Consider the following 25346-nt stretch of genomic DNA (forward strand, 5'->3'; position numbering starts at 1 on the left):
CCTAGTAGCTGCAGTGCTGGATGCTTCACATTGGTATGGGAGGAGAAAGAACAGGTTCTATTGCACCAGGACTTATTTGTATAAATATACTCCTATCATGAAATTTTATATATTTCCAATTAAGTAAATCTCAGTGGGTGCTGCCTCAGATTTGTATGCATTTTATGGACACCATATTAAAACAACAATAGAACATAATCTGATTCTGGTACACAAAAAATAAGAATTAGACTAAAATATACCTTTTTTTATTTGTTAATTTTAAAATATAGTTTCATCGAGGGATTAAAAAAAAAAGCAAAATATAGGTTAAAATACTTTGAATGTGACAAGAAAAGAAAGTTCTGTGAATTAAAAAAACTCAACGGTGTACCTTTTGTATGTGTGTGTGTGTGTGTGTGTGTGTATATATATATATATATATATATATAATTTTTTTTTTTTTTCTTTTCTTTTTTTATTTGTAGAATTCATTACACCATCACTTATACCCCTTTCACATCGCACAAATAATCCGGTATCGACACGGCATATTGCCGTGTCGAAACGGGTCAGTGTGCGATGTGAAAGCTCCTTTGGTGAATTAGCGGGTCGCCTGACCCGGTAATTCAACCCGGTAAAAAAGAAGGGTTATTACCGGGTTGAACACCGGGTCAGGTGCAGTGTGAATGGGAGCGTTCTGATGCGACACGGTTCCCATTCACAGCATAGGGAGAGGCGGCGCAGGAGATGAGCTCATCTCCCGGCGCTGCCTCCCGCCCCTGCTGCTGCTGCGCCCCCTGCTGCTATGGCAACCGACCCGGTATATTGCCGGGTCGGAAAGCCAGCAAAGGAGCGCAAATGCCGGATCCCACCCGGTAAGGACACGTTTCTCTTACCGGGTGGGATCCGGCATTTGCGATCTGAAAGCAGCATTATACTTCATAGCTACATATTAAATAGAAATGGAGAATATGTCCTCATTGTCCATATTAAAATCTGCATAATATGCATATGACTAGCAGATTAAAGTCTGCATTTACTGTGACTCTATATATGGATACTACAGTAACAAACACGTTAGAATTGATACTATCCTAATGGGTGCTTAAGTTGAAACAAATATATCGGTTTCACATCAGCATAACTGTAAGAATTGTCTACTTTGATTTGTTATTCCAATATCCGTGTATCGATTCACACTAATTGCAGCTTCCTACCCTCCTATTCATATGTATATTAAGCAGACTTAAATTGTAATACTTGCCCCTCAAAGATTAATTTGTCAATATATAATTATTTCAATTTAATGTGACCATTGGAATAGTGTGACGCTTCTCAAGTAGATAAACACTAGAGAGATAATCTCACTAATACATCTGTTTGTCCAATTTATATTATTAGATTACACTTAAGGCCCACACACACTGGGCGATTTTAAGCTGAAAGCAGCTCACTTTTGGTATGTATAGCTGCTCTCCGCTCAAAACCGCCCAGTGTGTATGCCCCAGCGATAAGCGATGATGCGCGTCCCCACTTCACGAACGGCGGGGTGAACAGCTTTCCTTAGTGTCCTGCTATGGAAAGCTGTTCACCCCCCGCTGACTTTGCTGGGCAGGGGGGGGGAGAATAACAAAAAAATAATAATTACTCAGTGTGTATGCACTGAGCGATTTTCAGCCCAGATCGCTGTTCTTACATGCTGTGCAAAAACGCACCAAGTGTGTATGCACCTTTAGTTGGCATTCAGTATAGTGGCTTGTAATGCTTGCCCCTTAAGTGTATCAATATGTAAAAAAAAAAAAAAAAAAAAATATATATATATATATATATATATATATATATATATATATATATATATATATATATATAATGTGTGTGGCAATTACAGTTTAATGCCAAAAAATGCAAAATCATGCACTTGGGAACAAAAAACTAAAGGCTAAATATAGTATCAATGGTCCTATAATGGAAACTACGGGGGAGGAAAGGGATCTAGGAGTCACTATTTCAGGTGACTTAAAGGCAGGTAAGCAATGTAACAAAGCAATGAGGAAGGGTAGTCATATGCTTGGTTGTATACGGAGCGGAATTGGCAGCAGAAAGAAGTAATAATGCCACTGTATAGGTCATTGGTAGGGCTTTGTCTAGAATACTGTGTTCAATTCTGGAGGCCATATATTCAAAATTATATTAATACATTAGAGACTACAAAGAAGGGCAACTAAAATGGTGCATTCGCCTACATCACAAAACATACTCAGAAATGCTAAAAAATCTTTATGTATAGTTTGGAGCGGAGAAGGGAAAGGGAGGACACAATAGAAACTTTCAAATATATCAAGGGTTTTAACAAAGTCCAGGAGGGATACATTCTTCAAATGAAGGGAAGCAATAGGGCGCGAGGACATGCACTGAGACTGGAGGGAGGTAGGGTCAGGGTAAATTTGAGGAAAAATTTCTTCACAGAAAGGGTAGTGGACAAGTAGAATAGCCTCCCATCAGAGGTGCTAGAGGCTATGACAGTAGAGCAATTTAAACATTCATGGTATAGACTTAAGGCTTTCCTTACAAAGAAATAATAGGATTTTAATTACCTACCGGTAAATCCTTTTCTCATAGTCCATAGAGGATGCTGGGGTCCACATTAGTACCATGGGGTATAGATGGGTCCACTAGGAGCCACTGGCACTTTAAGAGATTAATAGTGTGGGCTGGCTCCTCCCTCTATGCCCCTCCTACCAAACTCTGTCTAGAAACTGTGCCCAAGGAGACGGACAACTTCGAGAGACGGATTTTACACAGATAGTGGCGAGATTGACACCAGCTCACACAAACAAGGCAAACCAAGCTAACTAGCTTGAAAACTCAGCAACAGCTGAATAACATTACCGAACCAAGTAAGCAGTACTTAACAAAGAACAACGCAGTACTGAACCAAGTAACCACTGCAGGATAACAAAGCGCTGGGCGGGCACCCAGCATCCTCTACGGACTACGAGAAAAGGATTTACCGGTAGGTAATTTAAAATCCAATTTCTCTTACGTCCTAGAGGATGCTGGGGACTCCATAAGGACCATGGGGATAGACGGGCTCCGCAGGAGAGATGGGCACTAAGAAAGAACTTTAGGTATGGGTGTGCACTGGCTCCTCCCTCTATGCCCCTCCTCCAGACCTCAGTTTATTACTGTGCTCCAGAGGAGATTGGGTGCATTACAGGGAGCTCTCCTGAGTTTTCCCGAAAAAGAAAGTATTTGTTAGGTTTTTTTATTTTCAGGGAGCCTGCTGGCAACAGACTCCCTGCAGCGAGGGACTGAGGGGAGAGAAACAGACCTACTTTAATATTAGGCTCTGTTTCTTAGGCTACTGGACACCATTAGCTCCAGAGGGAACGGAACGCAGGTCTCACCCCGCAGTTCGTCCCAGAGCCGCGCCGCCGTCCTCCTTGCAGAGCCGGAAGATAGAAGCCGGGTGAGTATGTGAAGAAAGAAGACTTCAAAGGCGGCAGAAGACTTCAGATCTTCACTGAGGTAATGCACAGCGGTAGCGCTGTGCGCAATTGCTCCCACACAGCACACCCAAACGGCAGTCACTGTAAGGGTGCAGGGCGCAGGGGGGGCGCCCTGGGCAGCAATATGGACCTCCAAAGGTGGCAGCAACCTTATATACAGGCTGGGCACTGTATATGATAGAGACCCCGCCATGTTTTGAATTTTTAAGCTGGACCAAAGCCCGCCGCTGAGGGGGCGGAGCTTGTTCCTCAGCACTCACCAGCGCCATTTTCTCCACAGCACACCGCTGAGAGAAAGCTCCCCGGACTCTCCCCTGCTTAACCACGGTGAAAGAGGGTTTTAAAGAAGGGGGGGGGGGGGGGGGAGGCACATAATTTGGCACAAAATAGATATTACAGCGCTATCTGGGTAAACATATAGTGTGTTTTTTCCTGGGTCATTAGCGCTGGGTGTGTGCTGGCATACTCTCTCTCTCTCTCTCTCTCCAAAGGGCCTTGTGGGGGAACTATCTTCAGATAAGAGGAATCCCTGAGTGTGTGGTGTGTCGGCATGTCTGAGGTAGAAGGCTCTCCTAGGGATGAGGTAGAGCTAATGAGTGTGGTGTCTCCGTCGACAACGCCGACACCTGACTGGATGGATATGTGGAATGTTTTAAGTGCTAATGTGAATTTGCGCAAAAGGTTGGACAAAGCTGAAGCCAGGGAACATGCCTGCCCCTATGTCGCAGGGACCTTCGGGGTCTCAATAATACCGACACGGATTCTGACTCCAGTGTCGACTACGATGATGCAAAGTTACAGACAAAATTGGCTAAAAGTATTAAATATATGATTATTGCAATAAGTGATGTACTGCATATCACTGATGACCCCTCTGTCCCTGACACGAGGGTACACATGTTTAAGGGAAAGAAAGCTGAGGTAACCTTTTCCCCCCCTCTCATGAGCTTAACGAGTTTTGTGATAAAGCTTGGGAATCTCCAGATAAGAAACTGCAGATTCCCAAAAGGGTTCTTATGGCGTATCCGTTCCCGGCTAAGGACAGGATACGGTGGGAATCCTCCCCTAGGGTGGACAACGCGTTGACACGCTTATCCAAAAAGGTAGCGCTGCCATCCCAAGATACGGCTACCCTCAGGGATCCTGCTGATCGCAAGCAGGAGGCTACCTTGAAGTCCATTTACACTTGGGTTTGTAGCGCTGTAGCAGCATGGACAGATACCTTATCGACGACATTGATTCCCTGGATAAGAATACCATTTTATTAACCTTGGGTCATATTAAAGATGCTGTCTTATATATGAGGGATGCTCAAAGAGACATTGTCCTACTGGGTTCTAGAGTCAACGCTATGTCGATTTCTGCTAGACGAGTCCTATGGACCCGGCAATGGACAGGTGATGCCGACTCAAAGAGGCATATGGAGGTTTTATCTTACAGGGGTGAGGAATTGTTTGGTGAAGGTCTCTCAGACCTGGTCTCCACTGCTACGGCAGGTAAATCAAATTTTTTGCCTTCTATTCCCTCACAGCCTAAGAAAACGCCACATTATCAAATGCAGTCCTTTCGGTCAAATAGAAACAAGAGAGTACGAGGATCGTCCTTTCTTGCCAGAGGTAAGGGCAGAGGGAAAAAGCTGCAAACCACAGCTAGTTCCCAGGAGCAGAAGTCTTCCCCGGCCTCTACACAATCCACCGCATGATGCTGGGGCTCCGCTGAGGGAGTCCGCCCCAGTGGGGGCGCGTCTTAGACTTTTCAGCCACATCTGGGTTCACTCACAGGTGGATCCCTGGGCAATAGAGATTGTTTCCCAGGGTTACAAGCTGGAGTTCGAAGAGGCGCCTCCTCGTCGGTTTTTCAAATCTGCCCTACCAGCTTCTCCCCCAGAAAGGGAGATAGTCTTAAATGCAATTCAAAAATTGTGTCTTCAGCAGGTGGTGGTCAAGGTTCCCCTGCTTCAACAAGGGAGGGGTATTGCTCAACCCTATTTGTAGTCCCGAAACCGGACGGTTCGGTCAGACCCGTTTTAAATTTAAAATCCCTGAACCTATACTTGAAAAGGTTCAAGTTCAAGATGGAATCGCTCAGAGCGGTCATCGCCAGCCTAGAGGGGGGGGGGGATTTTATGGTATCTCTGGACATAAAGGATGCATACCTTCATGTTCCCATATATCCACCTCATCAGGCGTACCTGAGATTTGCGGTACAAGATTGTCATTACCAATTTCAGACGTTGCCGTTCGGGCTTTCCACGGCACCGAGGATTTTCACCAAGGTAATGGCGGAAATGATGGTGCTCCTGCGCAAGCAGGGTGTCACAATTATCCCGTACTTGGACGATCTCCTCATAAAAGCGAGATCACGAGAGCAGTTGTTGAACAGCGTGTCACTTTCACTGAAGGTGTTTCAGCAACACGGCTGGATTCTCAATATCCCGAAGTCACAGTTGGTTCCTACGACTCGTTTGACCTTCTTAGGCATGATTCTGGATATGGACCAGAAAAGGGTTTATCTTCCGATAGAGAAGACCCAGGAACTCATGACTCTGGTCAGGGACCTATTGAAGCCAAAACACTTGTCGGTGCATCACTGCACTCGAGTCCTGGGAAAGATGGTGGCATCTAACGAGGCCATTCCTTTCGGCAGGTTCCATGCGAGGACCTTCCAATGGGACCTACTGGACAAGTGGTACGGGTCACATCTACAGATTCATCAGTTGATCACCCTGTCCCCCAGGGCAAGGGTGTCTCTCCTGTGGTGGCTACAGAGTGCTCACCTTCTAGAGGGTCGCAGATTCGGCATTCAGGACTGGGTTCTAGTGACCACGAACGCGGGCCTCCGAGGTTGGGGAGCAGTCACACAGGGAAGAAACTTCCAAGGTCTTTGGGTCAAGTCAAGAAACTTGTCTTCACATCAACGTCCTGGAACTGAGGGCCATATACAACGCCCTTCGTCAAGCGGAGACTGATCCAGTCAGACAACATCACCGCAGTAGCTCATGCACAAGGAGCAGAGTGGCAATGGCGGAGACCACGAGGATTCTTCGCTGGGCGGAAAATCATGTAGGCGCACTGTCAGCAGTGTTCATTCCGGGAGTGGACAACTGGGAAGCAGACTTCCTCAGCAGACACAATCTACATCCAGGAGGGTGGGGACTTCATCAGAAAGTCTTCGCACAGATTGCAAGTCAGTGGGGCCTGCCCCAGCTAGACATGATGGCGTCCCGCCTGAACAAAAAACTACAGAGGTATTGCGCCAGGTCAAGAGACCCTCAGGCGGTGGCAGTGGACGCCCTGGTGACACCGTGGGTGTTCCAGTCTGTCTATGTGTTTCCTCCTCTTCCTCTCATCTCCACGGTGTTGAGAATAATAAGAAAAAGAGGAGTACAGACAATTCTCGTTGTTCCAGTTTGGCCGAGAAGGGCCTGGTATCCGGATCTGCAGGAAAATGCTCACAGAAGATCCGTGGCCTCTTCCTCTAAGACGGGACCTGTTGCAACAGGGGCCCTGTCTGTTCCAAGACTTACCGCGGCTGTGTTTAACGGCATGGCGGTTGAACGCCGGATCCTAGCGGAAAAGGGTATTCCGGATGAGGTCATTCCTACTCTGATAAAGGCTAGGAAGGACATAACAGCTAAATATTATCACTGTATATGGCGAAAGTATGTTTCTTGGTGTGAGGCCAGGAATGCTTCTACGGAAGAATTCCATCTGGGCCGTTTCCTTCACTTCCTACAAACTGGAGTGAATTTGGGCCTAAAATTAGGCTCCATTAAGGTTCAGATTTCAGCCCTATCCATTTTCTTTCAGAAGGAATTAGCTTCTCTCCCAGAAGTACAGACTTTTGTGAAGGGAGTGCTGCATATTCAGCCTCCTTTTGTGCCTCCGGTGGCGCCTTGGGACCTTAACGTGGTGTTGAGTTTCCTTAAGTCGCACTGGTTTGAACCACTTAAAACAGTGGAATTAAAATATCTCACGTGGAAAGTGGTCATGTTGTTAGCCTTGGCTTCGGCTAGGCGAGTGTCTGAATTGGCGGCTTTGTCTCATAAAAGCCCCTATCTGGTTTTCCATATGGATAGAGCGGAATTGCGGACCCGTCCTCAATTCTTGGCTAAGGTGGTTTCATCTTTTCATATGAACCAACCTATCGTGGTGACTGTGGCTACACGAGACTTGGAGGATTCAGAGTACCTTGATGTGGTCAGGGCTTTGAAAATTTACGTAGCCAGAACGGCTAGGGTCAGAAAAACAGAAGCACTGTTTGTCCTGTATGCTGCCAACAAGGTTGGCGCTCCTGCTTCAAAGCAGACTATTGCTCGCTGGATCTGTAACACGATTCAGCAGGCTCATTCAACGGCTGGATTGCCGTTACCAAAATCGATTAAGGCCCATTCCACTAGGAAGGTGGGCTCTTCTTGGGCGGCTGCCCGAGGGGTCTCGGCATTGCAATTGTGCCGAGCTGCTACTTGGTCTGGTTCAAACACCTTTGCAAAGTTCTACAAGTTTGATACCCTGGCTGAGGAGGACCTCCTGTTTGCTCAGTCGGTGCTGCAGAGTCATCCGCACTCTCCCGCCCGTTTTGGAGCTTTGGTATAATCCCCATGGTCCTTACGGAGTCCCCAGCATCCTCTAGGGCGTAAGAGAAAATAAGATTTTAAACCTACCGGTAAATCTTTTTCTCCTAATCCGTAGAGGATGCTGGGCGCCCGTCCCAAGTGCGGACTACTTCTGCAAGACTTGTATATAGTTTTTGCTTACATAAGGGTTATGTTAGTTTTCATCAGTCTCGGTCTGATTCTGTGTTTCATACTGTTAACTGGTTCGTGTATCCCTAGTTATACTGTGTGAATGGTGTGGGCTGGTATGAATATTGCCCTTGGATTAACAAAATCCTTTCCTCTTACTGTCCGTCTCCTCTGGGCACAGTTTCTCTAACTGAGGTCTGGAGGAGGGGCATAGAGGGAGGAGCCAGTGCACACCCATACCTAAAGTTCTTTCTTAGTGCCCATGTCTCCTGCGGAGCCCGTCTATCCCCATGGTCCTTACGAAGTCCCCAGCATCCTCTACGGACTAGGAGAAAAAGATTTACCGGTAGGTTTAAAATCTTACTTATCTCATATGTCCTAGAAGATGCTGGGGTCACTTCAAGAACCATGGGGTATAGACGGGATCCGCAGGAGACATGGGCACATCAAGACTTTCAAATGGTGTGACCTGGCTCCTCCCTCCATGCCCCGACTCCAGTTTAGAGCTGTGCCAAGGCAGACTGGATGCACTCTGAGGAGCTCTGAGTTTCTCGGGAAAAATACTTTTGTTAGGTTTTTTTTATTTTCAGGGAGACTGCTGGCAACAGTCTCCCTGCTTCGTGGGACTTAGGGGAGAGGTTAGACCTACTTCTAGTAAGATTAAAGGCTCTGCTTCTTTGGCTACAGGACACCATTAGCTCCGTAGCACCTTCATCATGGGAAAAGCTTTTCCCATGATGAAGGTGCTACGGCACCGAAACAGCTGTAGGAGTTGCCACTCATTCTGATACGCTGATTTACTGAACTGCTAAGTATCAATATTTCACTTATTGCCTATGGCTATGCTTGCACATTGCACTTTTTTGAAAGATTCTTGACTGATTAAAATGAACTGAATTTGCTGCTAATTTATGTGTGCTTATTTATGTGGGGGTTCCACATTATATAATATTATTTTCTCTGACGTCCTAGTGGATGCTGGGAACTCCGTAAGGACCATGGGGAATAGCGTCTCCGCAGGAGACTGGGCACAAAAGTAAAGCTTTAGGACTACCTGGTGTGCACTGGCTCCTCCCCCTATGACCCTCCTCCAAGCCTCAGTTAGATTTTTGTGCCCGGCCGAGAAGGGTGCACACTAGGGGCTCTCCTGAGCTTCTTAGTGAAAGTTTAGTTTTAGGTTTTTTTATTTTCAGTGAGACCTGCTGGCAACAGGCTCACTGCATCGAGGGACTAAGGGGAGAAGAAGCGAACTCACCTGCGTGCAGAGTGGATTGGGCTTCTTAGGCTACTGGACACCATTAGCTCCAGAGGGACCGAACACAGGCCCAGCCTCGGAGCTCGGTCCCAGAGCCGCACCGCCGGCCCCCTTACAGAGCCAGAAGCAAGAAGAGGTCCGGAAAAATCGGCGGCAGAAGACATCAGTCTTCAACAAGGTAGCGCACAGCACTGCAGCTGTGCGCCATTGTTACTCAGGCACACTTCACACTTCGGTCACTGAGGGTGCAGGGCGCTAGGGGGGGGGGCGCCCTGAGCAGCAATGTAAACACCTTGGCTGGCATAAATACACCACATATAACCCCCAGGGCTATATGGATGTATTTTAACCCCTGCCAGAACTCACCAAAAAGCGGGAGAAAAGGCCGCCGAGAAGGGGGCGGAGCCTATCTCCTCAGCACACGGGCGCCATTTTCCATCACAGCTCCGCTGGAAGGACGTCTCCCTGACTCTCCCCTGCAGTCCTGCACTACAGAAAAGGGTAAAAAAGAGAGGGGGGCACTAATTTGGCGCAGTTTTGATACTAACAGCAGCTATAAAGGGAAAAGCACATTTTATAGTGGTATTCCTGTCTATATATAGCGCTCTGGTGTGTGCTGGCATACTCTCCCTCTGTCTCCCCAAAGGGCTAGTGGGGTCCTGTCCTCTATCAGAGCATTCCCTGTGTGTGTGCGGTGTGTCGGTACGATTGTGTCGACATATTTGAGGAGGAAAATGAGATGGAGGCGGAGCAATTGCCTATTATACAGTTGTCACCCCCTAGGGAGTCGACACCTGAGTGGATGAGCTTATGGAAGGAATTGCGTGACAGTGTCAGCTCTTTACGACAGACAGTTGACGACATGAGACAGCCGGCTACTCAGCTTGTGCCTGTCCAGGGGTCTCAAACGCCATCAGGGGCTTTAAAACGCCCGTTACCTCAAATGGCAGACACAGACACGGATACTGACTCCAGTGTCGATGATGAGGAGACAAACGTGACTTCCACTGGGGCCGCAGGTTACATGATTGAAGCAATGAAAAATGTATTGCATATCTCTGATAATACAAGTACCACTAAAAAGGGTATTATGTTTGGTGAGAAAAAACTGCCTGTAGTTTTTCCTGTATCCGAGGAATTAAATGAAGTGTGTGATGAGGCGTGGGTTTCCCCCGATAAAAAACTGATAATTCCTAAAAGGTTATTGGCATCGTACCCTTTCCCGCCAGAGGATAGGGCACGTTGGGAAACACCCCCTAGGGTGGATAAAGCGCTCACACGCTTGTCTAAACAGGTAGCACTACCCTTTCCTGATACGGCCGCCCTAAAGGAACCTGCCGATAGAAAGCTGGAGAATATCCTAAAATGTATATACACTCACACGGGTGTTATACTGCGACCAGCAATCGCCTCAGCTTGGATGTGCAGTGCGGGCCTGGCGTGGTCGGATTCCCTGACTGAAAATATTGATACCCTAGATAGGGACAGTATATTACTGACTATAGAGCATTTGAAGGATGCATTTCTATATATGCGTGATGCACAGAGGGATATTTGCCGACTGGCATCAAGAGTTAGCGCGCTGTCCATTTCTGCAAGAAGAGGTTTATGGACGCGGCAGTGGTCAGGTGATGCGGATTCTAAAAGGCACATGGAAGTATTGCCTTATAAGGGGGAGGAGTTATTTGGGGAAGGTCTATCAGACCTGGTAGCCACGGCAACTGCTGGAAAATCCACATTTTTTACCCCAGGTAGCTTCTCAACCTAAGAAGACGCCGTATTATCAGGCGCAGTCCTTTCGGCCCCATAAGGGCAAGCGGGCAAAAGGCGCCTCATTTCTGCCCCGTGGCAGAGGGAGAGGAAAAAGGCTGCAACAAACAGCCAGTTCCCAGGAACAAAAGCCCTCTCCCGCCTCCGCAAAGTCCTCAGCATGACGCTGGGGCTTTACAAGCGGACTCGGGCACGGTGGGGGCCCGTCTCAAGAAGTTCAGTGCGCAGTGGGCCCACTCGCAAGTGGACCCCTGGATCCTTCAGGTGGTATCTCAGGGGTACAAATTGGAATTCGAGACGTCTCCCCCTCGCCGTTTTCTAAAGTCTGCTTTACCGACGTCTCCCTCAGACAGGGAGGCAGTATTGGAAGCCATTCACAAGCTATATTCCCAGCAGGTGATAATCAAGGTACCCCTCCTACAACAGGGAAAGGGGTACTATTCCACACTATTTGTGGTACCGAAGCCGGACGGCTCGGTGAGACCAATTTTAAACCTAAAATCCTTGAACACTTACATACAAAGGTTCAAATTCAAGATGGAGTCACTCAGAGCAGTGATTGCAAACCTGGAAGAAGGGGACTATATGGTGTCTCTGGACATCAAGGATGCTTGCCTACATGTCCCAATTTACCCTTCTCACCAAGGGTACCTCCAGGTTTGTGGTACAGAACTGTCACTATCAGTTTGACGCTGCCGTTTGGATTGTCCACGGCACCCCGGGTCTTTACCAAGGTAATGGCCGAAATGATGATACTCCTTCGAAGGAAGGGAGTTTTAGTTATCCCTTACTTGGACGATCTCCTGATAAGGGCAAGATCCAGGGAACAGTTGGAAGTCGGAGTAGCACTATCTCAGATAGTGCTGCGCCAGCACGGTTGGATTCTCAATATTCCAAAATCGCAGCTGATCCCGACGACACGACTTCTATTCCCAGGGATGATCCTGGACACAGTCCAGAAAAAGGTGTTTCTCCCGGAGGAGAAAGCCAGGGAGTTATCCGAACTAGTCAGAAATCTCCTAAAACCAGGCCAAGTCTCAGTGCATCAATGCACAAGGGTCCTGGGAAAGATGGTGGCTTCTTACGAAGCAATCCCATTCGGCAGATTCCACGCAAGAACCTTCCAGTGGGATCTGCTAGACAAATGGTCCGGGTCGCATCTTCAGATGCATCAGCGGATAATCTTGTCACCAAGGACAAGGGTGTCTCTCCTGTGGTGGTTGCAGAGTGCTCATCTTCTAGAGGGCCGCAGATTCGGCATTCAGGACTGGGTCCTGGTGACCACGGATGCCAGCCTGAGAGGCTGGGGAGCAGTCACACAGGGAAGAAATTTCCAGGGCTTGTGGTCAAGCCTGGAGACATCACTTCACATAAATATCCTGGAGCTAAGGGCCATCTACAATGCTCTAAGCCTAGCAAGACCTCTTCTTCAAGGTCAGCCGGTGCTGATCCAGTCAGACAACATCACGGCAGTCGCCCACGTAAACAGACAGGGCGGCACAAGAAGCAGGAGGGCAATGGCAGAAGTTGCAAGGATTCTTCGATAGCACTGTCAGCAGTGTTCATTCCGGGAGTGGACAACTGGGAAGCAGACTTCCTCAGCAGACACGACCTCCACCCGGGAGAGTGGGGACTTCACCCAGAAGTCTTCCACATGATTGTGAACCGTTGGGAAAAACCAAAGGTGGACATGATGGCGTCCCGCCTCAACAAAAAACTAGACAGGTATTGCGCCAGGTCAAGGGACCCTCAGGCAATAGCTGTGGACGCTCTGGTAACACCGTGGGTGTACCAGTCAGTGTATGTGTTCCCTTCTCTGCCTCTCATACCCAAGGTACTGAGAATCATAAGAAGGAGAGGAGTAAGGACTATACTCGTGGCTCCGGATTGGCCAAGAAGGACTTGGTACCCGGAACTTCAAGAGATGCTCACAGAGGACCCGTGGCCTCTTACCTCTAAGAAAGGACCTGCTCCAGCAGGGACACTGTCTGTTCCAAGACTTACCGCGGCTGCGTTTGACGGCATGGCGGTTGAACGCCGGATCCTGAAGGAAAAAGGCATTCCGGATGAAGTCATCCCTACCCTGATCAAAGCCAGGAAGGATGTAACCGTACAGCATTATCACCGTATTTGGCGTAAATATGTTGCGTGGTGCGAGGCCAGGAAGGCCCCTACAGAGGAATTTCAACTGGGTCGTTTCCTGCATTTCCTGCAAACAGGACTGTCTATGGGCCTAAAATTAGGGTCCATTAAGGTTCAAATTTCGGCCCTGTCGATTTTCTTCCAGAAAGAACTGGCTTCAGTTCCTGAAGTTCAGACGTTTGTCAAGGGGGTACTGCATATACAGCCTCCTTTTGTGCCTCCAGTGGCACCTTGGGATCTCAATGTAGTTTTGGGGTTCCTAAAATCACATTGGTTTGAACCACTCACCACTGTGGACTTAAAATATCTCACATGGAAAAAGGTAATGCTGTTGGCCCTGGCTTCAGCCAGGCGTGTCTCAGAATTGGCGGCTTTATCCTATAAAAGCCCTTACCTAATTTTTCATACGGACAGGGCAGAATTGAGGACTCGTCCTCAATTTCTCCCTAAGGTGGTTTCAGCGTTTCACCTGAACCAGCCTATTGTGGTGCCTGCGGCTACTAGGGACTTGGAGGACTCCAAGTTGCTGGACGTAGTCAGGGCCCTGAAAATATGTTTCCAGGACGGCTGGAGTCAGAAAATCTGACTCGCTGTTTATCCTGTATGCACCCAACAAGCTGGGTGCTCCTGCTTCTAAGCAGACTATTGCTCGTTGGATTTGTAGTACAATTCAGCTTGCACATTCTGTGGCTGGCCTGCCACAGCCAAAATCTGTAAATGCCCATTCCACAAGGAAGGTGGGCTCATCTTGGGCGGCTGCCCGAGGGGTCTCGGCTTTACAACTTTGCCGAGCAGCTACTTGGTCAGGGGCAAACACGTTTGCTAAATTCTACAAATTTGATACCCTGGCTGAGGAGGACCTGGAGTTCTCTCATTCGATGCTGCAGAGTCATCCGCACTCTCCCTCCCGTTTGGGAGCTTTGGTATAATCCCCATGGTCCTTACGGAGTTCCCAGCATCCACTAGGACGTCAGAGAAAATAAGAATTTACTTACCGATAATTCTATTTCTCGTAGTCCGTAGTGGATGCTGGGCGCCCATCCCAAGTGCGGATTGTCTGCAATACTTGTACATAGTTATTGTTACAAAAATCGGGTTATTATTGTTGTGAGCCATCTTTTCAGAGGCTCCTCTGTTATCATGCTGTTAACTGGGTTCAGATCACAGGTTGTACGGTGTGATTGGTGTGGCTGGTATGAGTCTTACCCGGGATTCAAAATCCTTCCTTATTGTGTACGCTCGTCCGGGCACAGTATCCTAACTGAGGCTTGGAGGAGGGTCATAGGGGGAGGAGCCAGTGCACACCAGGTAGTCCTAAAGCTTTACTTTTGTGCCCAGTCTCCTGCGGAGCCGCTATTCCCCATGGTCCTTACGGAGTTCCCAGCATCCACTACGGACTACGAGAAATAGAATTATCGGTAAGTAAATTCTTATTATTGTGTGTGTTTATATATAATTGTGTGTGTGTGTGTGTATAAATAAAGTTATAATGAAAGCTGAGGTATCGTTCCTTATTCTCGTGCTGAGAGCTCTGTGTCTGGGTCAGCCCTGACAAAATGGTTTCAAATCCTCATGAGGATTCTGATTGTTTATTTCTTTTCCCGCCGTGGACAGAATAAAGTGGGAGTCGCCCCCTGTTCTGCACGGGGCCTTGTCACAAATCCAGCGGATCGTATGCAGGAAAATGTTATTTTCTGGTTATATGTTCACGCGTACGTTAGTTAAACCTGCCATTACATGCGCATGGGGGAGTAGTAGTATTCAAAAATGGTCGGGTGCCTTGTCATCCGATATAGTAACCCTGGAGAGAGATGGGATACTCCTTACGTTGGGTCATATCAAATACTGCAGCATACTTTCGTGCAACTACAAGGGATATAGGAACTATTGGGTTCTCAGGCAAATTCCATGGCGGTCTCGGTTAGGAGGGTGTTGTGGATTCACCAATGCAATGCTGATGCGGACTCCGAGAAGAAATGGAGTCTCGCCCAATGAAGGTGAAGCCTGGTTTGGTGACGGCCTAGTTAATTTGATATCGACAGCTGCTGCTGGTAAGTCTACCTTCTTTCCCTATGTTCCCTCACAGCAGATGATGACGCATCATTGTCGGATGCAGTCATTTCGGCCCAATAGATACTGATTCCCCTTTCTTTGCAGGTAGAGGAAGGAGAAAAGGGAAGAGGTCCGGAGCCTCTTCAAGATCACAGGAGCAGACATCATCCTCTGTTCTGCCACATCCACCGCATGACGCTGGGACTCTCTTGCGGGAGACCACACCGGTGGGGTCACGTCTAAAAACTCTTCAGTCAGTCCTGGAATGGACCTGTCCCTGTGGGTTTTACGAATAGTGTCCCAAGTAGTAGTAGTAGTGTCCATACTGGAGTTTCCAGACTTTCCCTCACCGATTTTTCTAATTACCAATTCTCCTCCTCCGGAGGAGGTAGTTTGCGACACAAGACAAAGGTTGTATCAGGATCAGGTCATTGACCTGTTTTTTCCCTGTCACAACAGGGAGAAGGTTTTTATTCAAGCCTCTTCGTGGTCCCGAAACCAGACTGCTTGGTCAGACCAATCCTAAACCTGAAATCCCTCATTTTCTACTTAAAGAAATTCAAATCCAAGATGGAATCTCTCAAGGCAGTGATCTCCAATCTGGAAAAATTTGTTTTTTTTGTCCATGGTCTCAGTAGACCTAAAGAACCTACGCATTAGGCTTGCCTGAGGTTTGCAATTCAAGGATGTCATTACCAATTTTAGCCGTTGCCGTTGGTCTGTCCACGGCTCCAAGGGTGATGGTGGTAATGATGATTCTCCGTCGCTAGTAAGGAGTCACAGTTATCCCGTACTTGGACGATCTCCTGATAAAGGCGAGATCCAGGGACCAGTTGGTGCAAAACATTGCACTCTCCCTGAAACAGGGTTAGCTCCTGAACTTGTCAGAATCACTGTTGGTCCCATCGACGCGGTTGTCTGTTTTGGGAATAATACTAGACACAGAACTACAAAGAGTTTTTTTTTCTTCCAGTGGAAAAGGCTCTGGAGATCCAGAGTCTGGTCAAACAAATTCCAAGACCAGCAAGAGTGTCATTTCATCAATACATTCTGTTGCTGGGAAAAGATGGTTGTGGCCTACGAGGCCTCTCAATTTGGCAGGGTGTTCCAGAGGGACTTGTTGGACAAGTGGTCCGGTTCTCACCTACACATACACCGGAGGGTAATCCTGTCTTCCAAGACCAGAATCTCACTTCTGTGGTGGCTGCGCAGTTCTCACCTCATAGAGTGGCGCAGGTTCGGTATCCAGGACTGGATCCTAGTGACCACGGATGCAAGCTTCCTAGGTGGGGGTGGGGGGGGGGGGGGGGGGGGGGGGGGGGTGGGGGGGGGGGGGGGGGTGGGGGGGCGGGGGGGGGGGGGGGGGGGGCAGTCACTCAGGGGGAAAATTTCCAAGGAAGATGGAAGATGGTCAAGTTAGGAAACTTGTCACTACATAAACGGTCTAGAGTTAAGGTCCGTTTACAACGATTTTATACAACGAAAAGCAGAACAGCAATGGCAGAAGCCACAAGGATATTCCGCTGGGCGGAAAAACATACAAGCACTTTGTCAGCGATGTTCGTTCCAGGAGTGGATGACTGGGAAGCAGACTTCATCAGCAGACTATCTCCATCCAGGAGGGGGGAGACCTCCTCCAAGTAGCATTCGAAGGGGTGACATGTCGTTGGAATTTCTTAAGTAGGAATGATGGCATCTCGTCTCAACAAGAAGCTTCAGAGTTCCAGGTCAAGGGACCCTCAAACAGGAACAGTGAAGGCACTGGTGACACCGTGGGTGTTTTCAGTCGGTATATGTATTCCCTACGTTTCTCTCGTTCCAAAAGTTCTGGGTTCATTAAAAGGAAATTCGGGCGATCCTCATGGTCCCAGACTGGCCAAGGAGAGCTTGGTATCCAGATCTCAGGAATTGCTCATAGGAGATCCCTGGCCTTTTTCCTTTGCACGAGGACCTGTTATGGCAGGGGCCATGTGTGTATTAGGACTTAACGCGGCTACGTTTGACGACATGGCAGTTGAACACCAGATCTTAGTCCGTAAGGGTATTCACACGGAAGTAGTTCCCACATTTATTCGGATTAGAAAAGGGGTAACGTCTAAACATTACTACCGGTTTTGGAGAAAATAAGTTTTCTTGGTGTGAATCCAAGAAGAGTCCTACGGAAGAGTTTTTAGTAATTAAAATCGGCCTTATGGGTTTTCTTTCAGAATCAATTGGACTCCCTTTCAGTAGTTCAGGCTGTCGTGAAGGGAGAATTGCACATCCAACCTCCTTTTGTGCCCCCTGTGGCACCAGGGGATCTTAATGGGGTGTTGCAGTTCCTTCAGTCACATTGGTTTGAACCTTTACGTAAGGCGGAGTAAAATTCCTCACTTGTAAAGTGGTCGTCAGGTTGGCCTTGGCATACGCAAGGCGAGTGGCTGGGTTAGTGGTCTGGTCTCACAAGAGACCTTAGTTGATCTTCCATGAAGATAGAGCAGAGTTGGAAACTCGTCGACAATTTCTACCAAAGGTGTTTTCTTCTTTCCACATGTACCAGTTGTGGTGCCGGTGGCTACGGACGCCTTCGTTGAATCGAAGTCTCTGCATGTGGTCAGAGTTTTGAAAATTTTTGTCGCCAGAACGGCTCCTTTTAGGAACACAGCCTCTGTTTGTCCTGTTTGCTCCCAGCAAGATTGGATGTCCTGCTTCCAAGCAGACCGTTGCACGCTGAATCTGTGGTATGATTCAGCATGTTTATCTTACGGCAGGATTGCCGTTACCGAAATAGGTGAAGGCCCATTCTACTAGAACGGTGGGCTCGTGGGCGGTTGACCGTGAAGTCTCGGCATTGCAACTTTGTTGAGCAGCTATTTAGCAAACAATTGGGCTAAGTTTTACACTTTTAATGCCTTGGCTGAGGTTGACCTCACGTTTGGTCATTAGGTACTGCAGAGTCGTCCGCACTCTCCCGCCCATTCTAGAGCTTTGGTATAACCCCATGGTTCTTGAAGTGACCCCAGCATCCTCTAGGACGTATGAGAAAATAGGATTTTAATACCTACCGGTAAATCCTTTTCTCTTAGTCTGTAGAGGATGCTGGGGTCACTTCAAGAACCATGGGGTATAGACGGGATCTGCAGGAGACATGGGCACCTCAAGACTTTCAAATGGTGTGACCTGGCTCCTCCCTCCATGCCCCTCCTCCAGACTTCAGTTTAAGGAACTGTGCCCAGGGAGACTGACATTTCGAGGAAAGGATTTATTGTTAAATCACGGTGAGCATCTTACCAGCTCACACCTCAAGCATGCCTATTAAGGGTACACAGTCAGCGCCAGGTATTTTGTTTACAACTGACTAAGCGCTGTGTGTGTGCTGGCTCCAAGCTCTGTGTTTCTCTGAAGGTACTTGGGGTGGGGGGGGTGGAACTGTATCTGACTTTCCCTGTGTGTATGGGTGTATGGTCTCTCACATAGCCATGTCCAAGGACTCTGTGTCTTATGCTGCAGAGGAAGTTTCTTCTCCAGAGGAATCCATTCCCTGTACCCAGGAATGTAATGTCTTGTCTCAGGCTTCTATCTCTGAGCCAGAATGGCTGACTTCAATTAAGGGAATGATCTCTCAGATTGCTACTAGGGTGGCTCATACTGAGTCTGAAACTCAGGTTTTAAATAATTCTATGGCAGTTTGGTCAGGTTTTATGTAACATACATGATTCTGTGGGTTTCATGGTGGAGTCCATGAAGGACCTGGGTACGCTGAACGCAAGGATATCTTCCATGTCGGTCTCAGATCGCAGGGGACACTGGCTACGCCAATGGTCTGCAGACGCAGAATCCAGGAGAAGTGTGGAGAACCTACCCTTCACAGGTCAGGCTCTATTTGGGGAAGAGTTAGATGCGTGGATTTCCATGGCTACCGCGGTTAAGTCACCTTTTCTACCCTCAGCTGCTCCTTCTACGAAGAAATCCTTTTCTTCCTCGGCATCGCAGTCCTTTTGGACCGCTAAGATGAAAAAGTCCAAGCCTCCTACCACCTTTTTTAAAGGTGGTCGGGCAAAATCCAAGAAGACTGCTCCTGCAGGCTCCCAGGACCAGAAGCCTGCTCCTCAGCATGACGGTGCACCGCACAGCCTGGAGAACGGGTTGGTGGGTGTGAAACTCAGACGTTTCAGCCACGTCTGGGTTTCGTCTGGATCCAGGATATTGTGTCCCAGGGGTACAGACTGGGGTTTAAAGAACCCTTAATAGACTACAGAGTAATTTACAGCCTCCCCCCACCCACACCCTTCCCAACCCCTTCTACAACCCCTTGGTACTGCACAGGAGAGTTGGAGTCGTGTGGAGGGACAGCACTCCCAGTCAGTGTCTCATTAGCTGTATCTGCAGGGAGAAAATGGCGCTGGAAGCCACTGGGTCCACTCTGAGGAGAAGCTCTGCCTCTTGAACATGGCGCATCTTCCCGCACTTTTAATTCTTTATGACAGCCTTGAGTGACCAGTGTAGGGTGTCTGCGCTGGCTCAGGGCGCCTCTCAGTGCCGCATTGTGTACCGCTGAGCTCTCCGGAGCGCAGTTAGTACTGCACTCCTACCCTGTTGCCGCCATTCACACCGGGTCCCCGCTTGTCGGGTCGCCAGTGACTCACTCGCCACCGGAATCTTCTGGCTCTGTTAGGGGGTGGCAGCATGCTGCGTGAGTGAGCGGTTGCCTCGTGCGGCTAACGATCATCTCCCTCAGGAGCTCAGTGTCCTGTCAGCAAAGATAGTGGCTATTAACCTCTCTGGGTTGGACACTATTCCCTACCGGCTCCTCCGGGCACATTTTCTAAACTGAGTCTGGTAGGAGGGGCATAGAGGGAGGAGCCAGCCCACACTATTAAACTCTTAAAGTGCCAGTGGCTCCTAGTGGACCCGTCTATACCCCATGGTACTAATGTGGACCCCAGCATCCTCTAGGACATGAGAGAAAAGGATGAAATAAGGTTTGAGCTAAAAATATGGTAAAAAGAAGGTTCAGACTAGATGGGCTAAGTGGTTCTTATTTGCCATCAAATTCTATGTTTCTATGATCGGAGCATTTACTATCTTTCAGAATATATCTGCTAATGTGTACCTGGCTTAAGGCTTTTAATCTCACTGATTTTTATTTTGTGTTTTGTACTAGTTTTATAGTGTTAATGCAAAGCTCGCAGGGTTGTCTGAAAATGGAAATCATTGTTTCCAATGATTCTGTACACTCAGACTTCAGATGTTTTGGGAATGTTGCAGTTGAGGGACAATCCAATTAGCTGCAAAGGGTGTAGTGTGCTGTTGCGTGGCAGCCCCAATTATCACAAAATTGCTTGGACCCCCATGGGGTGGCGAACACTTTTTTGTGTGAAGTGTGGTCGCTGGCTAATTGGATTTACTTTTTATGAGCGTTGGTTATTTCCTTTAGGGTACCTACACACTGGATGATATTTTAAGCATTATGGATGATTCCGATGTATCGTTAAAATCATCAAGTGTGTGCGCAATATGTGACGCACATCCTCAGCGACATTGCCGGTGAGGGCCATGATGCCGAATGCAGCAACACCTCTGCTCCCACCCCGCTGTCGCTGCAAGCATCGGTAAGTGTGTATACACTTGCCAATGCCGGCACCCCCGCTGAGTCCGTTGCCATCGATATCGCGCTGGGTACACATCGTCTAGTGTGTCCCCAGCCGAAGTCTTTGTTCCTGGGGTCAGTAGTGTGTCCAAGTGAATGCACGTGAAACACCTTTTGGGTATAAGGACAGTTACACTTTTTGTTATGCATTTCAACGTGTTCAGAGAGCTAGTAAATGGAAGCTTTAATATACAGTAATGATTTCTGTAGTGGTTTTGTATGGAAGACAAACTGTATTGGGAAAATAAAACCCTAAACATTGGTAACCTGAAGGGACGTACTAACGGGGAGATTTCACCAGCATTTTCCTGTAAGTAGTTAATCTGAATCACCTTTCTCATTTTCATACAGAAACATAGTTCATCGCTCAAAAGATACGTTCAGCAGTATACAAAAGCAAAATGCGGCCTTTAAGCCTGTTCTTGCTGTAATTCAGGTACGTAGAGTAAATAAAAGATCTAAAATGTTTTTACATCGGATGTTTAAAAATGTAACCTTAAGATTACTGGTAGAAAGTGAGTGGCTTGTTATCACACCATCATAGAAAAAGAAAATACAATTTTTATCAAGCTAATGTGACATGAGGCCTGATTCATAGATGGACGCTATACTGATTGTTTGCGCAGTTGGCCAATATTTTTGGCACTGTGCATGTGTCACGATGATTTAGTGATGGCCAGGGGCGCCAGAATGTTTTCGGGTTGAGAAGGCCACGATAAAAGTTAATGGTGCCCCTAGAGAATCTATCTTATCTATCTCAAGGGTGCTTCCTTAAACTATCTTTAATATGTTATTAACAAATGTAAACCTCTACTTTAAGATGCTCTTTTTGAAAAGAACTCTCCAGTTTAAGTTCGATCTAACAATGGGTTGAAAAGTGGTATTCAAAAGGGCGCTATGACAGACCGAATGTGAATATACATGTTGATACACCTGAATTGAATATACCCTATAATACACCATGAGCTAAACTATTTTTTATTACAATTTTATTAAAATAATTACAAAAACAATAATATACTAACATATATATTTTTTTTCTATATTATTTATTTATTTATTTATTTATTTATTTATTTATTTTTTTTACTATAAACTACACAGTATTTTTGAAGGTGGAGATCAAGTGTTCCTTTTTCTGTTAGAATGGAATGTGCGACCAGGTCAGATAAAGCCCTTGTAGGCAGATAAAGCTGGTGTAGTCGCATCTGATGCGACCATGCCAGGCGAGTGGTTAAAAAATTGTGAACACCGAGCTCAAGTACCAAACGAGTTTTGTCTTTGTAGACTTCATTAGGAGTAATGCTTAACAAAACCTGAAAAGGGTAATATTTACAGGCCTAATTCAGATCTGAAGCCGAGAATTCGTTAGCTAATGGACAAAACCACATGCAGTGCAGGGAGGCAGAAATAACATGTGCAGAGAGAGATAGAGTTGGGTGGGGTGTGTTCAAACTGAAATCTAAATTGCAGTGTAAAAATAAAGCAGCAAGTATTTACCCTGCACAGAAACAAAATAACCTACCCAAATCTAACTCTCTCTGCACATGTTATATCTGCCACACCTGCAGTTCATGGTTTTGTCCAACTGCTAACAAATTTGCTGCTGCGATCAACTCTGAATTACCACCAATGACGTAGTTGTGACGGGATGTGCGCCCACTTCTGTATCAGTCCCATAGGCAGTTGCATCAGAGTGGATATGATATAAAACACATACGATTGTACACAATTTCATACAATATATCTAAAAAAACAACAACATTGGGGCTTAATGAGCTGTTTCTCATGGAATTTTATTTTACCATCATTTGTATGTAATAAAATGTGAATCTCCTGCATAAAAATGAGCTTGTAGTACATTTACTTTACAGATCTTTTTATGTTACTTTTAGGCAAGTGTGGATGACCTAACTTTGCAGGCAACTAAAAACTTCGCACAAGAGGTAAGAGTCAGTGTTTTTTCTTCATTTTGTTAAATATTTATTGTGGTTTTATTTTATTTTATTTTCTGTTGTGTTTGTGTTATTAACACTATCTGTTGACAACAATGTTTCTAAAACTATTGTGGGCTTTGAGGGAGGAACATAAGGGGATATTTATGAAAGCCTGGAGAGAGAGTACCAACCAATACGCTTTAGTCATTTTACAGGCTGTTTTAAAAATGTCAGGAGCTGATTGGTTTGTACTTTCTCTCTCACTTTGCTTTGATTTAACGTGTCTCATGAGATATATCTGATGGGCTGGATAGAGGGCTACGGGGGCTGGGAGTGTCCTGAGAATGCCAGTCAAACTTCCCTGTGATACATCGCATGCGATATATCGCATGCACAAAAAACACACTTTTTTTTTTCTCCATCCGATTCCATCCAATTCCGAAATATCATTAGTGCAGCACCAACGACCTAGGGGATCCTATCCGACAGCCACGGGGGCGCGCATCAGATTGGATACGATCTAAAACACATATGATTGTACACAATTTCATACACTATATCAGACTGCTATATTGGAATTGTATGAACTAGTGTAAAATCGTACTAGTGTATGGGGCTAACACTGTATGCTTGAATAAGATTCCAAAGGACAGTACTCCCGTTAAGAGCTGTCCTTTGCAATGATAGGACTTCCATGTTTATAAGACAGGAATACTACAGATGGTGTTACCTACTGGGTCCAAGTTCTGGATTGTATCGTTCCGGAGCTTGGCGCATATGAGAGATGTGGCCACACCTCCAAAAACATCATGTCGTGAGGTGTTACTGCATGTTGAGCTTTGATGCATCTTGTCCATTATGCTGACTGTTAAAGTGGTTGGTACTGTTTTATACCGCTAAAATGTATAATTGTAGCACATCGCCTAGTACGTCTAGCTTGAACTGAGTCATTGCAGCTAAATGTGATTTATTTAACTACACTAATGCAAACTCCATTTAACAATATATATTTTTGTTTTCTTGTGTTAATAGCTTGGTGTAGATATCCTTCATGTACGTTTGCCCCAAAGGACCAGTGAAGCTGAGGTCAGTTTTTGAATGACTTCAGGATTATGCTTCCCATAGCTGAGAGAAATATTAGGCCTGTGTGTGTGTGTGTGTGTGTGTGTGTGTGTTTGTGTATATATATATATATATATATATATATATATATATATATATATATATCCCCAACAAAAAAGGCAGGAGCACTCACCAGTCTTCAAAGTAGTAAAATTGGTTTTTATTCAGATCATTAGTGCAGGAATCAAATCGACGTTTCGGTCTGCATGTAGACCTTTGTCAAGATAATTACAGACTGAACAGAGTGCCCTTATATACCCCCATAGAGACCCACCCACTAGTTAATCAAAAGCAACGCCCCCACACCCCATATAAATATAACAACAACAATTGTAAAAACGTACCTATTGTTTATACAAGACAATAAATGAATAGGTACATAGAGTACCAAACACCATCCTACCTAGATCCAGTCAGGTCCAAAGAAGAGATCACAGAGCTGTGTGTGTTTGATATTACATCAGTGAGGCGAGCGCTCCGGCGTGCGTTCCAGCGGCCTCCTCACTTCCTGCCAGTGGAACGCATCACCTGACCGGATGTCGGGCGCTGCCATAGAAGCTAAACAACAAACCGGATAATAGAATTTACACACAGCATATCCGGGATCAGACACCCGCAAGTGGTCCCAAAGTCCTATGTTGTATTGTGGACATTAAAGAATCATAGTTAAGTATGCATTCTATATTAGATATATCCAACGAAGTTGGTATATAGCAATTTAGCAATGTAATGAATAGCTTGAACCGGACTGGGTAGGTAGGGCGGAGCTGTAGGAGAACCCTATAGCAAGTATACCACATGTACAACAGGATATAGATATATAGTCCTGTATACATGTGGACAAGCAATACAACTAAATAAAGCATAATATTATGGTATCCATCAAAAATAGAAATAATCACCTAATTAGGTGAACATTTCTATTTAAACCATTGAAAGGACCAAATTCAGGAATAAAGAAAAAAGAAAAAATATATATACACATATATATGAGCCACCATCACAGGAACAAGAAAAAATATATATAAAAATGAAAAAGTAAAAATAAAAATCAAAAATAAATAAAAAAATAAAAAATTAGAAATGCAAAAGAAAATAGATAGTCCAGATTTAATCCAAGAAAATGCCATAATGAATATTATCATTAAGCCCACGAGGTTTTATGGTGTCTAGGCGGTGTATCCAGGCCGCTTCCCGTTTCAAC

At 46.3% G+C, this 25346-nt stretch overlaps 1 protein-coding gene across 2 annotated transcripts in view; it reads left to right on the plus strand.

Annotated features, from left to right (window-relative positions):
• Positions 1-25346, plus strand: part of MTHFD1L (methylenetetrahydrofolate dehydrogenase (NADP+ dependent) 1 like) — a 598574-nt gene that overhangs the window by 19445 nt on the left and 553783 nt on the right. For both annotated transcript variants that reach the window (XM_063917907.1, XM_063917906.1), the window contains exons 2-4: positions 21435-21519; positions 22979-23029; positions 24053-24106. In XM_063917907.1, coding sequence (XP_063773977.1) covers positions 21435-21519; positions 22979-23029; positions 24053-24106 — 190 coding nt within the window. The remainder of the gene's footprint in view (positions 1-21434; positions 21520-22978; positions 23030-24052; positions 24107-25346) is intronic.

Source organism: Pseudophryne corroboree, chromosome 4 (assembly GCF_028390025.1).
Source record: "Pseudophryne corroboree isolate aPseCor3 chromosome 4, aPseCor3.hap2, whole genome shotgun sequence".
NCBI lineage: Eukaryota > Metazoa > Chordata > Amphibia > Anura > Myobatrachidae > Pseudophryne > Pseudophryne corroboree.